General features: G+C 35.8%; 1 protein-coding gene across 1 annotated transcript in view; it reads right to left on the bottom strand.

Moving 5' to 3' along the window:
- The window catches only part of PDIA5 (protein disulfide isomerase family A member 5), a 285081-nt gene that overhangs the window by 24486 nt on the left and 241443 nt on the right, over positions 1-19152 (bottom strand). Inside the window, exons 15-16 of the mRNA XM_015813977.1 lie at positions 16766-16896; positions 1911-1981 (exon numbers count right to left, since the gene is read on the bottom strand). Of these exons, the coding sequence (XP_015669463.1) occupies positions 1911-1981; positions 16766-16896 (202 nt within the window). The remainder of the gene's footprint in view (positions 1-1910; positions 1982-16765; positions 16897-19152) is intronic.

Below are 19152 nucleotides of genomic sequence, written 5' to 3'. Positions count from 1 at the left end.
AGGTAGATAAAAACATAGCTGTTTTTCTTATATGCCTGGCCTTCAGGAACCTACTCTAAACTCAATATCCTCAATTGGAACTTAGGTTCCAGCTCATTAAACTTTATACGTCTACATTTTAGTTGGCTGGCACATTTCTTATTTCTACTATTAATTGAAATAAGGGCTGCACCCATCAATCACCATCTTGAGGGCTAAAATGATGTCTCTCAACCTTTGACAGGTTTTGAATAAATCTATTAATCAATGGAAGCAATGCAAATTCCGAATTCACCCATAATTTGGGCAAAGTTATTTAACACTATACTCACAAAGTTCTCAGTATCAGGGAAATTAGTTGAGAAAGACTCATGTAATGGGCTATCCACAAAGTTGTGGTATTCATGCATGCTGTAGCTATGGAGGAGGAAGGAGTATGTATGGGGTTGCATGTGTACCGGGGATGGGTTGCCAGATGGAATAAAAACTATATCGAGTTTTGAAAACCAATAAGTTTGCTTAGTATTGATGGTATGGCAAAGGAGGAACTGATGCTGAATAATCAAGATTTTAAAAGCACTCACATATGGGCAAAAGAAGGCAATATACGTCTCCTTGAAGTGCTTGCAACAGTAGGAGGAATGTATTGCAGTTTCCATGCCTTTTCTAATTCAACTTCTTGTTCAGAATCAGGATTTGAAAAGCCCATTCAGACCATTAAGACTAACTCCTTGTTCAGTGAAGGAATCCTAATTAAAGTATTCTCAATAGTAGGGTCTCTAGACTTGATCCAAAGATATACAGTGAAGGCAAATCCACTATCTCTCTGGGTAATTGATTCCACTATCAAACAACTCTTACTCTTAGGATGCTTAAATCTGCCTTCCTTTAATTTAAATTCATTCTTCTGTGACCTGCACTCAAGAACATCAGAGAATAATGCAATGCTCATTTGAAGCAATCTTGGGAGGAAAGTTTGTGGCAAAATTATATCATTCACTTTGGTGAAAACGTATAGCACCAGCATCACCCCAAAAATGGTTAACACAAATACATATTAAGTTTGTGCTTATGTATATATACATATATATACAGCTATGCATAGATACATTCACCTACTAATGTGCAGCTCATTCAGCATTAAGAATTTCCACATGCTTGACTAAACCTAGATCAGGAATTCCACGTTCACTTTCCCCAAGAAAGCGCTCCATGGCATCGGACCTGGATATCTCCGAGACCGCCTTCTGCCACAGATTCCCTCTCACAGACCGGTACGCTCCCACAGAGCGGGCCTCCTCAGGGTGCCGTCGGCCAAGCAATGTCGGCTGGCGACCCCCAGGGGGAGGGCCTTCTCTGTGGGTGCCCCCACCCTCTGGAACGAACTACCCCCCGAGATCCNTTACCATTTGAACCTTACAACTAGATCTGCCATTTTGCAATGATCTTTCTGAACTTTGATTAGTATATATGGGACTGTTGAAGATGATAATGCTATCTACATTATGTGCTAGAAGACCACTCTCAGAAAATAAATGAGCCTTTCTCACAGTCTGAATCTAGCCAAACAACATTCTCAGCCTAATGATAAGTCTCATCTTAAAACTGAAAAAACAGTAGGTCCTTTTAGTAATAGAACCAGTGGTAACACATATAACAAGTAAAGCTCAAGCTGCTCTCGGTTTTTTTTTATGTTTGTGTTTCTTTTCCTTAAATCCTAGACAAAGAGATTAAACTGTTTTTCACCTCAAGTTGAGATTGCCCCAAAACAAAATACCTCTTTCTCCTCTACCCATGTTTAACTGGAAAAAAATCAAGAAAAGGGGCAAAGTGGGAAATTATTCACATGTTTCTGAAAGCAAAGAAAGTAAACAACACACCAAATAAGTTGAAATTCCTACCAAAAAACCCCAAAATGACTCTAGAGTTACCTTACGATCTTCTTTAAAGAGTTCTGCTGCTGTTGTGAAATGTGGGATTGAATTTTTACAATGTGGACACCCTGTGGGATAAAGAAACATAGTGATAAGCCACATGAGAAGTGTTTGGCAATAAAAAGCCCCATCAGATATTCACAGCAAGTTTGAAAGCTAAGCAATAGCACATTTATCTTCCTATGAATGAGTCAGATGTTTTCATTTATTTTATTTATTAAATTTCACCACATGGTGACTCTGTTCATGCGTAATTCTCACACTATTTACACACAATGGCAATATCACTTGTAGCAGCAAACATATACAATCTCATACCATACAATTCTCAAAATTCAGGCCTGTTTTACCCAATACAAGCTCAATAGCGATCCATTTTATAGATCACAAAAGATTTTAATTTGACTTCACCCGTATCATTTGCAAACACCTACTTACATACTTGTCTTATCTTATATCAGTGCACAACAATGCAGAGTGGAACACGAACGTTTTATTTACTTTGCATAGTTGTTCTGAGATTAATTCTGTCTATTGTAAGTAAAAAAGAAGGGGAAATAACACAAAGAGGAAGGAAGTAGAAGATAAAGGGAAGAAGAAGGAGCATGGAACTCAGGCAAAAAGATCAAGCAACTGGACAGGGGAATCTTGGCTGTATTGCTAACTGGCCATCTTGTTCCTAAGTATATTTAACCTGGATGTTTTTAGTGTTTTTAGTATATTTCATTGTAATACATTTTTTTTCAATTGTAAGCAACCCAGAGTCATTGACTGAGATGGGTGGCTATAAAAAATGAATGAATGAATGAATGAATGAATGAATGAAAAGCCTGATTTGATGATAATTTCCTCAGACAAGCATTCCTACTCTCTGCCCCCAAAATATAATCATAAAGTTGATCTTCAATACACCCACTGTCTGAAGATTGTCTGCTATTTTCATCTCATGAGATTTTCTTTATTTTCTTTATTTTAACTTCTGAATGCAAGATAACTATCTTTAATACCGTATTTATTGTCAAATAAAACTCTGCCTATGCCTTGATATACTGAGAACTAGAAAGTCATATCTACATTTTCGTACAATAGGCAAAGAAGAGTTCTCTTAACATAAACGGATGGAATCCACATTTAGCCAGGGAATAATTAATTCCCTTTCGCACAGGAGATTTATGTGAGCAAAATATTGATGCAAAAAGAACAGAGCTGTTTTAGCAATTATGTAAACTGATGTGGGAGACGATGGAACTCTAAAATCTATAGCACAAAATGAAGGTCAACATCTTTCCACAGTTGACTTTATAGTAAGTCAACATATAGCAAATTTAATATTAAGGCCCTAGAATGAAGTAAATCAGTGGTTAGCTATACTTGGTTTCATAAAACAAAAGTTTAAATTAGATTTGAGTTCAATGAACACTTCAAATTATTCATCCATACATGCATATTAGAGACCCATTCCAGTGTACTGTAGTGGTTAAGATGTTGGACTAAGAGCCAGATTCTAGTTTCACCTTTGGCCCCAGAAGCTTACCACTGTAGGTGATTTAGCCCAACTTTACCTCATAGGGTTGTTATGGGGAAAAATAGGAAGAGAAGGCACAATGTATGCTGCTGAAGCTCCCACACAAAAGACAGAATATAAATTTCTCTCTCCTGCACATGCTTACATACACACCTATCATTCTTTTCCCTTTCAAGATATATTTGTTGACGTATTCAGGGAAAATACATATTGCATAGTACTATTATTTGGAGGGCATGTGAGCTTGCAAGTAGGAATCTGATTAATGATCTTAAGAAGTCCCACTGTGCTCTAGAAGCAGGCTTCCTGCCTATTATCAGCAGCAAAAGATCAGAGAACTAAACTTAGGGAGATTGTATAGTAGCATAGTCCGAGTCTCTGAAATGTGGATAAAAGTACTGTTCAAGAACAGAGTTTTTCCTCCATTCACCCACTGCTTAACTGAATTTCATGATTCAGTCCACAATGTATTCTTGAAGGATATCAGTGGAAAACTGGTTTTGCAGATCATGTCTAACTGATCCATAAACAAATTTATAATGAAACTATTGGAGAGATGGAAGAAAATAAATTAGAAGGCAGGAGATTTTAGGAGTATCAGCAGATTAGAAAGCAAATGCTCTTCAACACAGAACATAATCTTTAAACTTTTATTTCCGCCTTTTAATTTCCTAATTCTAATTTCCTAAATTATCTTCTTCTCCCTTTTGTTATTTTATTTTACTTAATGAAACCAGGCTTTATTAATCTAATTGTTAAATATTTTTTCTCATTTTTCTCTTGCCAGGACCTTAATAAACCTTTTGAATGGTCCTTTCCAACATTCAGTCCAGCGCATAAAAGCCTGTCCCTCAGATTTCAGGTGTGGATTAGAGATACGAGGCTTTTTAAAATTATTTGTTTAGGCTGCATTGTTATATGAACTGGAATCAATGAAGAATTGCTTTTCATTATTTCATTAACTGAACTGGTTGAACTTTAAAGTGGAACCACAATAAAATATTAATGAAAAATCAAATTATTGCTCATTTTGCTTTGAATTTAGGCACATTAATAAATAAAATAGATATGCATGCCATAATTAATACTTTACATGATAATGTTAAGACTTATGTTATGGTTCATTGTTTAAATAAAACTCTTTGCTTGCTAGCAATTGATATGTCCCTTTCACTTATAGTCTGTCTCTATCATCAGGAATTGAGAAAGGAGAGAAGGGTTATACAGTATCCATATTCCACCCAAACTGCTCAGCTGATTAGCAAGGAACCAATATGAAGAAAAACGGGTTGATGCAATTCTCTTTCTTTTCCACAGTTTTAGCTTACAAGTGGAAAAAAACCAAACATTGGATGGGGAAAAAAATTAGGGAGACTTTATGAAACAGCCTAATTATATCAGGTGATCCACCTCTAAGCCTCAGATAAATCAAACTGTATATTACCCGGAATATATACCTACCAATTGGATGATTTATATATTGCTCAAGAAAGGTACAAAATGCAAGTAACAGAAGCACATATTCCCAGGTCTTTTAAAGAAAATAGTTTTTTTGTTCGGGTGTTCAGCTGTTTCTGAATCTTTATGACCCAATAAACATCATTTCACCAAGACCATCTGTCAGTAATTGCTTGAGTTCTTGTAACTCATGCTCATAGTACCAATGATTGTTTCTAGTCATCTGTCAGTAGCTTTATGATTGGTTGCCTTTGATCATTCCAATTACTGTAAACTTGCCTTCACATTATGGTCCACAATATCTAAGCTTTAATTTCAGCAAGTATTGTGCACAATTGTCTCCTCATGTACAGGATATTTGAGGAATATTCCTGATGACAGGCTGCCATCTACATTTACTCATATTATTTCTTTAAACTTTTCTTATCCTACAGATGTAAGAAACAAGGAAGAGTTTTGAAATGGAACCTTATTTAACTGCAGTAAGAATAGAGCCACCATGTATCTATATCATGATTCTACCTTCAATTTTCAGAAGAAAGAAAAATTGACTGGAACTTAAAAATTGCATTTCTCTCTTCCTCTTCCTCTTCCTCTTCCTCTCTCCTTCTCTGTCTCTGTCTCTCTCTCTCTCTCTCACACACTCACTCACACACACACACAGCTACTGTCAGTTCTTTTGTGGCCTTTCCACCACATATTTTCTTTCTTCCTCTTCACTGAACTCATTGATTCTTCAGTGTTTTAGGTGAAAAACCAACATTTTATCATTTAAGATCTCCTAGCCACAGCTTTAAAAGCTAGTGGACATTAATTGAACTTCCGATATCCTTCCAAACAGGAAAATGTATATCCTGTGCTGAACTCTCAAGGAGCAAGAAGTTATCAGAAAATAACTAAGAAGAATCACATCGCTGGATTAGCAGAACTCCATCTATTACAATTACCAAATGCAGCAAATGGGAAGAAACTCAATTTAATTATTTACTTTTTTAAAAGTTGAGGCAAGCTCAGAATCCATTACAGATGTGATTTCCATTCCTTCAACAGCAGATTCCATTTTCACAACAAGCCTTCACTTTTTAATCAATTACTGTATTTATTTTCCCCATCCAAAAAACAACAACAACCCCTTCAAAGAAGTAATATTCTTAAACATCTTTCTCAATTTGGTATGTAGACCATTTCAATATTTTTAAGAGCGGAAGAACTGACAGTATAATAGAAGAATTAACCTCCTGCTCGAAGAAAACTAGCTTCAGAGTATTTGGTGCTGTTTATGAAGGCTGATTTCTGATCTTCTATGACTAAATCCTCATGCAAGCAAACTATTTATACAAAGTACTTAAACATGTACAAGGCAATATATATAGATTCAATTCCTACATAATCAGGTACTGTACACCAGTTTAATTCTATGGTTGCATGCAGTGCTTTTTTTTTAAAAAAAAAAAAAGGTGCCGGAACTCACACACGTCATACAACTCGCCTTGCCTACCCTACAAGGTTCCATCCCAAAAAGGTGCCGGAACTCCGTTCTGGGCGTTCTATGACAAAAAAAGCCCTGGTTGCATGAAATTCCAGTGACTTTATAGCTGTGTAAAATATAAACATTCACAGAGGGGACTGCTTTGTTGTATGCAATGTTTCAATTGCATACAACAAATGGCAGTATTCAATAACAAATATAAGTGACTTTTATGCCTGGAGATAAAAACTGGAGCAATGGGAGACTGGATATTATAAAGATTATTATAATAGTTTCAGTTCTCCATGTGTAATTTATGGGTAATTTGCAAAAAAACAATTGAATTTCATATAGCTAGGAGATAATCCTCTTTGAACCAATGAGGTTTAAACTTGCAGGTTTAATCAACAATTCAAACAAATATAAGAACTAAAATCTGAATGATGGATTGTTTAGGATCAGTGCATCTAAGCACAGGCAGAGCAAATATATTAATGATGGAAGTACTAGAGCAGACATGTCAAACTCACGACGTCATGTGACGTCGCACAACGTATTGGAACGGTTTTGCCATTGCCGGCAATGGGGTGGGCGCGGCTTCCATGTGATATGTCCGGCCCATGGGCCAGCAGTTTGACACCCCTGTACTAGAGTTTAAAGGGTGACAAGTAAGCCTTTTAAATCCAAGATTAATTTTTGAATGGGAAACAGATGGGAAGAAAAAAAAATCCCATCCATTCTCTATCTGGTGTGACTTTGAGTCTGAATGTTTGCACTCTTTTCTTGGCTCCTGGTTAAAACCCATAGTTCTAGAGCTTCAACCTTTTAGGTACAGTTGTCCAAGATGTCACTTACATTTTTATAGATTTTTTTTCATAGTTTAGCTCACAGTTTAGATCTTTTCATTGTGTCTGAAAAGATATGTGTTTATTTTTTTATTTTCCGCCTTTATTTATTCCTTCATTAGAATATTATCTTGGACGGTTGAGAGGGTCTATTTTCTGAGAATTTTTTGATAGAACAGGATCTCATATTAAGACCATCTTTTACCAAAAACAAAACAGAACAAAAGAAATCTAACCTTAGAAATTGTAATACTTGGGACATTTGGTATAATGAATATATATTTTTCTCATACCAATTTTTCCTTCTTGCTGACAAACTACTAAAATACAAAGACTTGTAATTCTGTTTTCTCTATTTACCCACTCTTAATAAGAAATATATTTCCTGGAAAACAAGCAAAACATGAGAAAACATAAATCCCCCCCAGTAATTATCAGACAATAAATCACTGAGTATTTACTCAATTTCAAGCATCTACAAGAAATGATAAATGTATGACATAAGAACATATATAAATGCCTGCAGTAGTGCGTTGCATTTATATGTGAGGCCTGCATGCGTATGCACAATAGATATATTTTATTCAAAATATCTTAGGCTGTTCTGCTCCCCAAGCCACTTGCTCTCTATTATAAAAAAACAATAATTCACAAAGATGCAATTTTCTAAATCCCATCTAAGTCATGCACTTCTTTTCCTCAAATCCCTTTCGTGCCATCGCCATAGAAGAAAAGCTATTAGATTGCTATCTACTATGAAAGGAACAAACATGGTGCAGCAACTGCCAATATATTTTCCATCTTCTTACTTTGTTTAGATATAGACTCTGTTACAGGAGCTATCAAACCTTGAAGTATACTTGTTCTAAGTGTTCCCAGAGCTCAGAAAGGGCACAGTGGGAATTATATTAACGGCTCTGCTGCACAGTTGCTATTTGAAAATGTTTTATTTTCATTCTTTATTAAATGGGAAAACCAAGGTCCTAAATCTAGATTCTGCTCCATAGTGGTCACACTGAAGGCAGTTACTGCTATGAAAAGGATATCTTCATGAACAGGACTCAAGTTCTACATAATTTAAGAGTGAAGACAAACTAGGTCTCAGGACAGAGCCATCAAGATTCAGGAGCAGTAATCTCAAACAGGCAAGAAGATAATCGGTGTAGCTTATGCCTGAGAGAAGAATAGTGTAAACATGGAATAGGTGTATTCCAGTCTCAAGGCTGACAAAAGCTTGGCCAAGAGCCCATTGACCTGAAAGGGTGAGGCCTAAAAAGACTTAGAATAAGATCCCAACGTTCAGACAAATAAGACCACCTGTATATATTTGACTTTTTTCCTCCTCTGCAATAAAGAATTTCTCTAACAATCTTGAGTTCTTAAAAGTTTCTACTGTTAATTAGCTTCTAAATGCAGAGAACTTCTGGAAACATAAAGATTTAGAGTTATGGCTAGCCTGAGGCCTGACAGGATTTAAAGCAATATGTTAAAGCTCATTGGCATTAAACTTGGTGGCCTTATAATTAGGCAGAATATGCTAATGTAGAAGCATATTATTCAATGGAAAATGATATCCCTCCATGGCTAAAATGACTGCCAAAGAGAGACATTCATGGCAATCTTTTTAGCAATTAAAGCCGATTCAAAATTTAAGATTTATAAAAGAAATTGTGTTATACAGAAGTTAAAACCTTTGACCAATGTCCCTTTAGGTTTTATCGTCACAGTTCAAAAGGACATCCCTCTATACACATTACCTGCTTTGTTACTTCTGAAGTTCATTCTGCTGACATATAACTTGGAGTAAGAGTAATATATAAGAAAAGTAGCTCCCATAGGATAAATAAATACGTTTGGGCAAAAAGAATGAGAAATGAATAGTGACAAATGAGAAGGAAATCACTTCACAGATTCCACGAGGTCTGTTTATCCCAACAGTAATTACAATGCTCTAGGGAAATGTGGATTTTGCCCCAGAATCAGAAGATATTAGCCAAAGGCAGACCATTGTATACTTAATGATTATTAAAAAGTTTCAGGGATTGCATGAGATAATTGGATATGGGCCCCATGAAAAAATACATTTCACATCAGCCAGGTGAATTATCTGCCTGAAGGTTAGGGCTCCTCTGGGAAATATGATTTGTTGCAAAGCCTTATTTATTTTAGCCTACTTGATAATTAATGAGATCTTAGGTAGCCATCTTGCTTTCAAATTAAATTGAATCATACTCTGCTACCCAAATCTTACTATATACCATGTGCACAATTATTAGGCAAGTTAATATTTTGACCATATCATCATTTTTATACATATTTTCCACCTCCGAGCTGTACAAACTTGAATGCTTATTGGATATAAGCATATCAGGTGATGTTTATTTGTGTAATGAGGGAGGGTGTGGCCTGAGGAGATCAACATCCTATATCAAGATGTGCATAATTATTAGGCAGCTTCTTTTCCTCAGGCAAAATAGGCCAAAAAAGAGATTTAACTGGCTCTGAAAAGTGAAAACATGTAAAAAGTCTTTCAGAGGGATGCAGCACTCTTGAAATTGCTAAGATATTGGCGCATAATCACAGGATCATCAAATGTTGCAAATAGTCAACAGGGTTTCAAGAAACATGTTGAGAAAAAAAAGACTCAAATTAACTGCCAAAGATTTGAAAAGAACCAAACGTGAAGCTACCAGGAACCCATTATCCTCCAGTTCTATCTTATTCCAGAACTGCAACCTACCTGGAGTGCCCAGAAGTACAAAGTGTTCAGTGCTTAGAGACCTGGCCAAGGTAAGGAAGGCTGAAACCTGGCCACCACTGAACAAGGCACATAACGGCAAGACTGGGCCAAGAAATATCTGAAGTTTAATGGACTGATGAGATGAGAGTGACTCTTGATGGACCAGATGTATGGGCCTGTGGATGGATCAGTGACGGGCACAGAGCTCCATTTCAACTCAGATGCAAGGTGGAGGTGGGGTACTGGTATGGGCTGGTATTATTAAAGATGAGCTAGTTGGACCTTTTAGGGTTGAAGATGGACTCAAAATCAATTCCTAAACCTACTGCCAGTTTTTTGAAGACACTTTCTTCAAGCAGTGGTACAGGAAAAAGTCTGCATCTTTCAAGAAGACCATGATTTTTATGCAGGACAATGCTCCATCACACGATATTGTGTGATGGAGCATTGTGATTTAGATATTGTGGCTCCATCGCAGTTAGGTGACTCCACTGTGTGGCTAGCCAGTAAAAGCCTTAAAGATGAAAAAATTATGACATGGCCCCCTTCCTCACTTGACCTTAAACCCTATTGAGAACTTGTGGGCCCTTCTTAAATGGGAGATTTATGGTGAAGGAAAAAAGTACACCTCTCTGAACAGTGTCTGGGAGGCTGTGGTTGCTGATGCGCAGAAAGTTGATCGTCAACAGATCAAGAAACTGACAGACTCCATGAATGGAAGGCTTATGACTGTTATTGAAAAGAAGGATGGCTATATTGATCACTGATTTTTTTTGTTGAAATGTCAGAAATATTTATTTGTAAATTTTGAGTTGTTTATTATTCTCACTTTAACAGGTGAACTGGGAGATGGGAAAATTTTCATTTTTTAGTTAGTTGCATAATAATTCTGCACACTAATAGTTGCCCAATAATTATACACACATAGATATTCTCCTAAGAAAGCCAAAACCTCACTTTTATTTTCTTAGATATTCAGGTTTGAGGTTTATTAACATTTTGGATTGACCGAGATCACTGTAGTTGTTCACAAATAACATTAATCCTCAAAAATACAACTTGTCTAATAATTGTGCACACAGTGTATGTACCATTGGAATATTTAAAATGCAAAGCAATATACGCTACTGCTCTTTAGAACAAAAAAGCAAAAGCATCAGTCTTAAATATTATTTTTCATTATTTATTATAATACACTTGAATTTAAAATATCAGTATGTCCTTCATTTTCAGTTCATTGATTCTTTGATTAATGGTGTAAAGAGTAAGTAAGATGACCTTGATGGAAAAATAGAGACTCTGTTGCCAAGGCAACAAGGACTAAAGCATTTTTTAAGTTCAGAATATTCAGATAATGCTTGGAAGATTCTTACATAACCTTTCATGGATTGGCAGTCCATCAAATATTTTGCCATCTTTTCATGGAACACTTTGACTAATGCTTTGCAGAACTCAAGATACAGCATGCTGTGGCATTCCTATAGTAGTCAACCTAGTCTTTTTATCAAAAAGAATCAGGTTTGTTTGGCATGACTTATTTTTCATAAATCCATACTTGGTTTCAATATGCATATAATTATTTTTTCTAAGACCTTGTGAACCAGTAGCCTAATAATCTGTTTTTTATTTTATTTGGCATCAACATGAAGAGCAATTTTCTTGGTAAAACAGCTGATTAGAATTCATTAGAAGACTTAACATTGTTTAGCATGGATTAAAACAAGACAGAGAACTAAGATTTCTTATTATGAAATAATGTCTGCATTATACCAATTAACTACCTTATTTAGCAGTACTATCGGTAATTCTCCCTGTCTCTTATTTCTCCTTTTACAATTTGAAATTCCTTTTCTCCCCTCCCGATTGTGTGTTTATAAAATACTTCTTTCTCAAAGTAATCAACAGAACTACAGTGTCAAGATTAAGAGAAGTATTCATTCCTCTATATTCTGCTTGGCTAGACCACATAAAAATATTGTTTACAGTTCTGTATACTGTATTTTAGGAAGAACATTGACAAATTGATCCATGCCTAGAGGACAGCAACAGAGATTATAGGGTACCTGGAAGAAAAAAAAATTATGGATATGATTAGCCTAGAATATAGAAAACTATGAGAAACGTATTAGTTACCTTCTATTATCTAAAGGGCTCTTAAACAAAAGATAGGTTAGACTTGTTTAGTGTTATTCCAGATTGCATGACAAAAACAACAACAATGGATTTAAATTGCAGTGAAAGAGATGTCAAATGAACATTAGGATGAAATTCATAATTGTAATAGGTTTCAACAATGTAAAAAATTGCCTCTGGAATTGGTAAATTCATCTTCACATTTTGAAACAGTGGCTGGATGGCAATACTGTATGTCAGAGATGGGTAAGTAGTACTGAACCAGGCAAGGATTAATTAATCAGCTTAATGATTAATCAATTGATTGTATCAAGGCACAGCACAATGCCAACTGACAAAAGAATAAAACGTGTGAATATACCAAAGTACAGAACTAGATGCATTCAGATAAATGAATTATCTTTACATGTGACACCAATTTGTTGTATATACACACTCTAAACTAAACAACTTTTACTATAAACTTGAAAGTTCTGCTGGCTACATATTAGTACCCTGAAGGTAGGGAAATCTGTTGTTAGTCCCAATAGGTCATTTTGTCAAGTAAAGAGTTTAAATATTGGGTCTTGGTTGAGGCACAAAATTGACAGAGAACATAGTATCTGTATCTGAAGCTTCACATATATACTTTCTCTCATTGTATGTTCCATTCTTTGCCAAGGAGTCCAGCAACTCAAATCTTATTCTATTAAGGGCTATTATTTGATATTGCACCAAGCTCATCATCAGATACTTTTTATATTTGGAATGAAATTTTGTTTCTGGCCAACCCTTTTAAAGAATATATATCACAAGCATATTGATTAAAGATAAATTAATCAACAGTGACTGTACTGCTTTTCTATTGAAGGGAAGTTAGGTGACAGCACCTAGCTGACCACGCTGATCTCAAAGAACTAAATGGCTTTAGACCTGCTTGGGGGACCAACAGGAAGTCCCAGGATTGGAACTTGGAAAAATAAATAAGAGCTCATTACCCTCAGATGATGATGATGATGATGATGATGATGATGATGATGATGGTGATGATGATGATAATAATAATAATAATAATAATAATAATAAATAATAATAATAATAATAATAATAATAATAATAATAATAATAATAATAATAATAATAATAATAATAATAATAATAATAATAATAATAGACAAATTCGCCATTAGTCAATTGCAAAAGGCGGCCTTACTAGGAACTGCTTCCATCCTGCGATGATATCTGTAATACCATCAAACATCCACGTCTGCCTATCCCAGGTCCTTGGTAAGGACTCAATAGGTAGACAAAATGCCAAATCCAGTCTGAACATCTGGCTGACTGTGCGATGATGATGATGATGATGATGATGATAATAATAATAATAATAATAATAATAATAATAATAATAATAATAATAATAATAATAATAATAATAATAATAATAATATATCTGTAATACCATCAAACATCCACATCTGCCTATCCCAGGTCCTTGGTAAGGACTCGATAGACAAAAATGCCAAATCCAGTCTGAACATCTGGCTGACCATGCAATGATCAATAATGATGATGATGATGATGATGATGTTGTTGTTGTTGTTGTTGTTGGAGGTTATCTAGTCCGACCCCCTGCTCAGGCAGGAAACCTATACGATTTCAGACAAATGGCTGTCCAGTCTCTTTTTAAAAACTTCCAGTGTTGGAGCATTCACAGCTTCTGGAGGCAGGTTCTTCCACTGGTTAATTGTTCTAACTGTCAGGAAATTTCTCCTTAGCTCTAGGTTGCTTCTCTCTTTGATTAGTTTCCATCCTTGCTTCTTGTCCTGCCTTCAGGCGCTTTGGAGAATAGCTTGACTCCCTCTTCTTTGTGGCAACCCCTGAGATATTAGAACACTGCTATATCACCTCTTGTCCTTCTCTTCATTAAACTAGACATACCCAATTCCAGCAACTGTTCCTTATATGTTTTATCCTCCAGTCCTCTGATCATCTTTGTTGCTCTTCTCTGTACTTTACTTTCTAGAGTCTCAACATATTTTTTACATCGTGATGACCAAAACTGGATGCAGTATTCCAAGTGTGGCCTTACCAAGGCATTGTAAAGTGGTATTAACACTTCACGTGATCTTGATTCTATCCCTCTGTTAAGGCAGCCTAGCACTGTGTTGGCTTTTTTGGCAGCTGCTGGCTCATATTTAAGTGATTGTCCATGAGGACTCCAAGATCCCTTTCACAGTTGCTACTATTGAGCAAGGTACCACCTATACTATTTTGAAGTCTTGCTCTTCAGACTTCATATCTTCCTATACTATAATGATTCACATCTAGTTGTTTGAAAGAGAGGGATATGATACAGTGATTAAGAGTATTGTGTAGAAAAAGGAAGAGAGAAAGGAAGACACAAGAACTAACCCATTGTCTGAATAGGCTGGTATAGTAGTTCATACCAAGGAAGTATTTTTTAAATATCCACAGAAAGCAATGAGAGAGCACAAGATTCTAATATAGCCACCTTGGTGTATCTTATCTGATCTCCTACTCTCTCAAAACCAAAACAGACTCACCATCTCCAAACTCAGGAGCAAAATTCACCATGCAATCTAAGAATATGGCCAGCTGATAAGAATATACCAATCAACTTTAGAAGGACGGATGCTCTCAAGCTATTGAAGCAAGGTTAGGGGAGAAAACGAATCAGTTAAAATCCTGACCTCTATGCAGCAACATTTGTTTGCAAAGTCTCAGAGAAGAAGTTTGCAGGCACTACTTCTGCAATCTGAAAAATGAAAGAAAACTATTTATGAAATAGTTTCCTACAGGTTTTCTGGGTTCCCAGTAGTGATTTATGAAGATGTAGCAGATAATGTAATATCTGCAAAGATGCTTTCTTAAACCAAATGCAATCTTTAAAAAAGTACTTTAAAAAGTACTGAGTTGAACTGAACTGTTCCAAGCTACAAAGAAACCTAATCACATAAGATGTTTCTAGCTCTCTGATGAACACAGTAAGAAAGTTTCAGCTAACAAGCTTCACTAATGTTGGACGTGGTTCAGAGTTGAGAAAGAAAATTATTTAAACCAAAGTACCATGGCAATGTTAGAAGTTCTTCTGTATTAAAGCAAAGCAAGTTAGTAATAAATGGTAGGAATAAACAGTTCAAGAAGTCCCATGATTGAACAAATGATAAATAAAATCATATTTTAACAGAAGGCACATTATTAGTACACAAGGAGAGCAATTTCAATGCGCAATTATTTGTACTTCTGTTTTTCTTTATAATTATCTCACTGCAAGCTGAGATGTGATTCCCTACAGTGTTTGATTAAGAAAAAGCTACTGAATATGAGTGCATTATATATATCAAAGATACAGCACACATGTACACACTCATCTAAAATAAAACTGAAGAAACAGTGCCTTTTGAGTGCAAGAAATTATTAAAGAAACTTGTTTAAATATTTTGTGGCTGTAATTAAAAGTATAGATGTTACTAAATGTGATTCAGGAGTCAGCTAATAACTCCTTTTTGGTAGTAATTGTAACCTATCCTTATTATAGGGTAAGACTATTAATACGCTTTTCTTAAAACAGTCCAACTATAATTAAGGAGATGCACAGCCCTAATATGCTTATTTCAGATATATCAGAGCGAAAACCATAAACTTGAGTCTGTGGAGTACCCAATCTAACCTTTATAAACTAATGAAATGATAGAAGTTAAACAAGTATTTATTTACCTTTTACTAGAGTGAGGATTAAGCTATCCATTATTTCAAGGAGGCAGCATTATACACCACAAGAGTACAGAAGTTAAGTGGATATCTCTATCAAAACCATTGTTGCACCTATTCTAAAATACCCCAGAAGTCCTATTCTTGAAATATGAATCCTTTCTTATTGTAGAGAACGAACATTTCATCTTCAGCTTACATCCAAAATAAATACCTTCATTAGCTACCAGTCATATTCCTGCTGCTATCTATCAGCTTAGCTGGGTGAGGTGATCTGAAGTGGTCTTGGAATTAAGCAGCAGGCCTTTAGACAGCCACTCTGGGGAGTCATTCCAGTCATTCGGTTGCTGCTTGTGGGAGGCAGTCTAAGCAGGATGAGAATTGTGGCTCATGGCTCCTATTGTTTTTATTATTGCTGGTGCTGATAAGCAATCCCACCTTCCATTTTAGTTTAATTGTCTCTTGTTTTCTTCTTCTTCTTCTTCTTTTTAAAGTTTCAGTATACTCATATTGTTTAATCTACTGCTTCTTGATCTCTGAGATCATCTTCAGGACATCCTGCAGAACCCACCATGTGATGACCTGTGGGGGGAGGGAGTTATCTATACTACTTTGGTTAACTGGTTAGTATTAACATTGGCAAAAGCCACGTGCTGACTGCTTTCAGCCGCATTGTTGAGATTGGGTTCAAGTGCTTTTTGTTGCGAATAATGCAGTGCAAAGCATCCTTGCCCCAAAGTCATGACGTTGCTCCTTTTGCCCCTTTGCTGCTGCACTGTCAGAAAGTAGAAGAGTAACCCAAGATATTCTAATGAAAGAGGTGTGCTCTGCCACCCAGCTGTGGTTCCAACTGAACAAAATAATTAAACCACGCTTAGCTAATTCAAAAACACTAGAAAACCATTTCTCTTTCTGCTGCTATTCAATATAGATGAATGTTCAATATTTTATAGTACAACATCCACTTACATGGAGCATAAAACATTACGAGAGTGTGCTTCTTTTTCTTCAAAAATTCTCGGAAGTCTTCACCTGCAAGATGGATAACACTTGTTTGCTTTTCTTCCCAAGTTGGTTCAGGTGGAGGAGGTGCCTGAGGACTGAAGAGAGAAAAAAAGAACATATTGCAACATTTTTGTAAGCAGGGGCCTACAGTATATATTTGTTCCAAATGTGCCTCCATAATATATTTTAATTATATATTGTATTTCAGGGTGCACAATTAGTTCAGATATCAAGGCAAAATAGGAATTATTACCCAGAGACAAGATTGTACATTTCCTATTCCTCCATAATGGGCATAAGAGCCTGGAAGTTTTTTGTTTGTTTTTTTTAACTGACCACGGTTAATCTAACAAATCAAACTCAACCATAAGCATGTCTTGTGGGAACAAGCCTTGAGTTAGGGTCATTTCAAGTAACTCAAAAACAGGGCTAATTGTACTCTTTTGGGTACCAATCCATCAAAATGAGAATTGTTAAGGCTAGCTCTCATTATGATATCCTAACTGTAGTCGAACTACAATGTTAAGCTGGCAGATAATTAATGTTATCAATTATCAATTCATTAATAATTAATTAAGAAGTGCCTCTTGCCCTGTATCAATGGCAATAGAAGTAACTCTCTTGCTGCAATTGTGATGCTGATATGCAAACTATTAAATATATTGTGCAAGACTGCCCACAACGTGCATTCTCTGGTTCCCTAGAAAATCTGCATGAAGCAATGCCAGAGGTGATCACCGCCTGGATAGCTGAATGGGACAACCAGTTGTGACGGCACTGCCATACCCTTATAAAAGTTTTACTTATAATTATGTGGACTGTGTATATATGTTTACTTGTGTTCTGTCATGGTGTCATCATACACCAAATAGTAATAAGTGGAACTGCAGTGCCTAAAAAGCTATTTCAAAAGCAAACCTTAACCTAGTTAAGTTATGATCATGTTGTTACCTTATGAAATTGAAAAACAGGATGTTTACTGAAAAAAAGATTTAGTCTTTTCTTTTATTATTCCAATACCTTCTTCTGTTGGCTTCTATCTTTGTTACATTAGGAGATACAGTGAGTTTATATAAGCAGGTTGAGATACGAATGTAATTTGAATACTGTGTTAATAGTCCAAAATAACAAATTTTCCATCCCATTCACAGCTCAGTCCTGGGAGCAATCCAACAACAGCTCTTCCATTACCTGTTCTATGACAAACAGGCTTTCCATGGAAACCTAGCTGAACTAATACATGCAAGGTATTAGCATTGAGGTTTTATGCTCTAAATTCTTGCATAAAGCTAGTATGATGCCAAATTAATTAAACTGGTTTTCAAGAGGTACAACTAATAAAGCAGCCAAATACTATTAATTAAAACTTTTTTGAGATTAAGAATTAATAACTTCTTCCAAAATGGCACTTGTATATTCTTCTATGTAAGTGACCCAGTTGTATATCATACACAATTTTAATCCATAAATTTACCATTTTCTTAAAAGGGTACAATTTGCTCCTGGTTGATTAACAACTTTAATTATGAATATTCAACTAGAATGCTACTATGGTACTGTACCAAATATCAACAAGAATGCTACTATAAATACCATATTCTTGAATTGCATCTTTCTACGTACATTGAGGCTCAGCTCACAATATTTGTCTACAATTCCCCGAATTAGGGGCTTGGGATAAAGATTTTTTTTAACCTAATTCAAAACAAAATAATTGATAGCTCATTAATCCAATCTAGAGGTATATGGCTTGTATGACCAAAGACATTGGTGGTCAACTTTTTTGAAATCATAAAACATATCTTCGTTTCTGAAAAATATCATGAGCAATACTGCACAGAAGTTGCCTTGGAGATATGGCCATCTACAAAACAGGTGTCTTGCTGTTCTGAGTAACAACACGACAGATTTCTTGATGCCAGCTGTTGGTAGTATCACCTAGTAAGAGTACTATTCATGGATATACGGCAGTTTTCATGTTTCCTGGTCAATAGTTTCAGTTCCCCTTCCTGGCAAATCCCTCGTCCTTGACAAAGTGCATTTTTAATATATGTCTATTTGGGAACATATGCAGATGAATTGGTTTGCTTCACACATGAATTTTGCAGGTCGGTCTGGAGCATCACAAATGCATGTTGGAGTTGAATGGTCACTCCTTCCCTGCTTATTTGCACCGTCCATAGTTTACATCTAAATCATCACCAGATCAATACTATAGTCTGAAGTGAGAACCGATTTCAAGTTTCAGAGCAATACTCTGATCTGTGCAAATTACAGGAACTAGACTGGAAGAACAAGCAACCCTATGCTATGTTTCCAGCCTTCCAAAATAGTGTGGGAAGTCAGAGCCT

Source organism: Protobothrops mucrosquamatus, unplaced genomic scaffold (genome assembly GCF_001527695.2).
Source record: "Protobothrops mucrosquamatus isolate PMUCROS unplaced genomic scaffold, P.Mucros_1.0 scaffold_77, whole genome shotgun sequence".
NCBI lineage: Eukaryota > Metazoa > Chordata > Lepidosauria > Squamata > Viperidae > Protobothrops > Protobothrops mucrosquamatus.
This window is presented reverse-complemented; position numbering and strand designations above follow the sequence as displayed.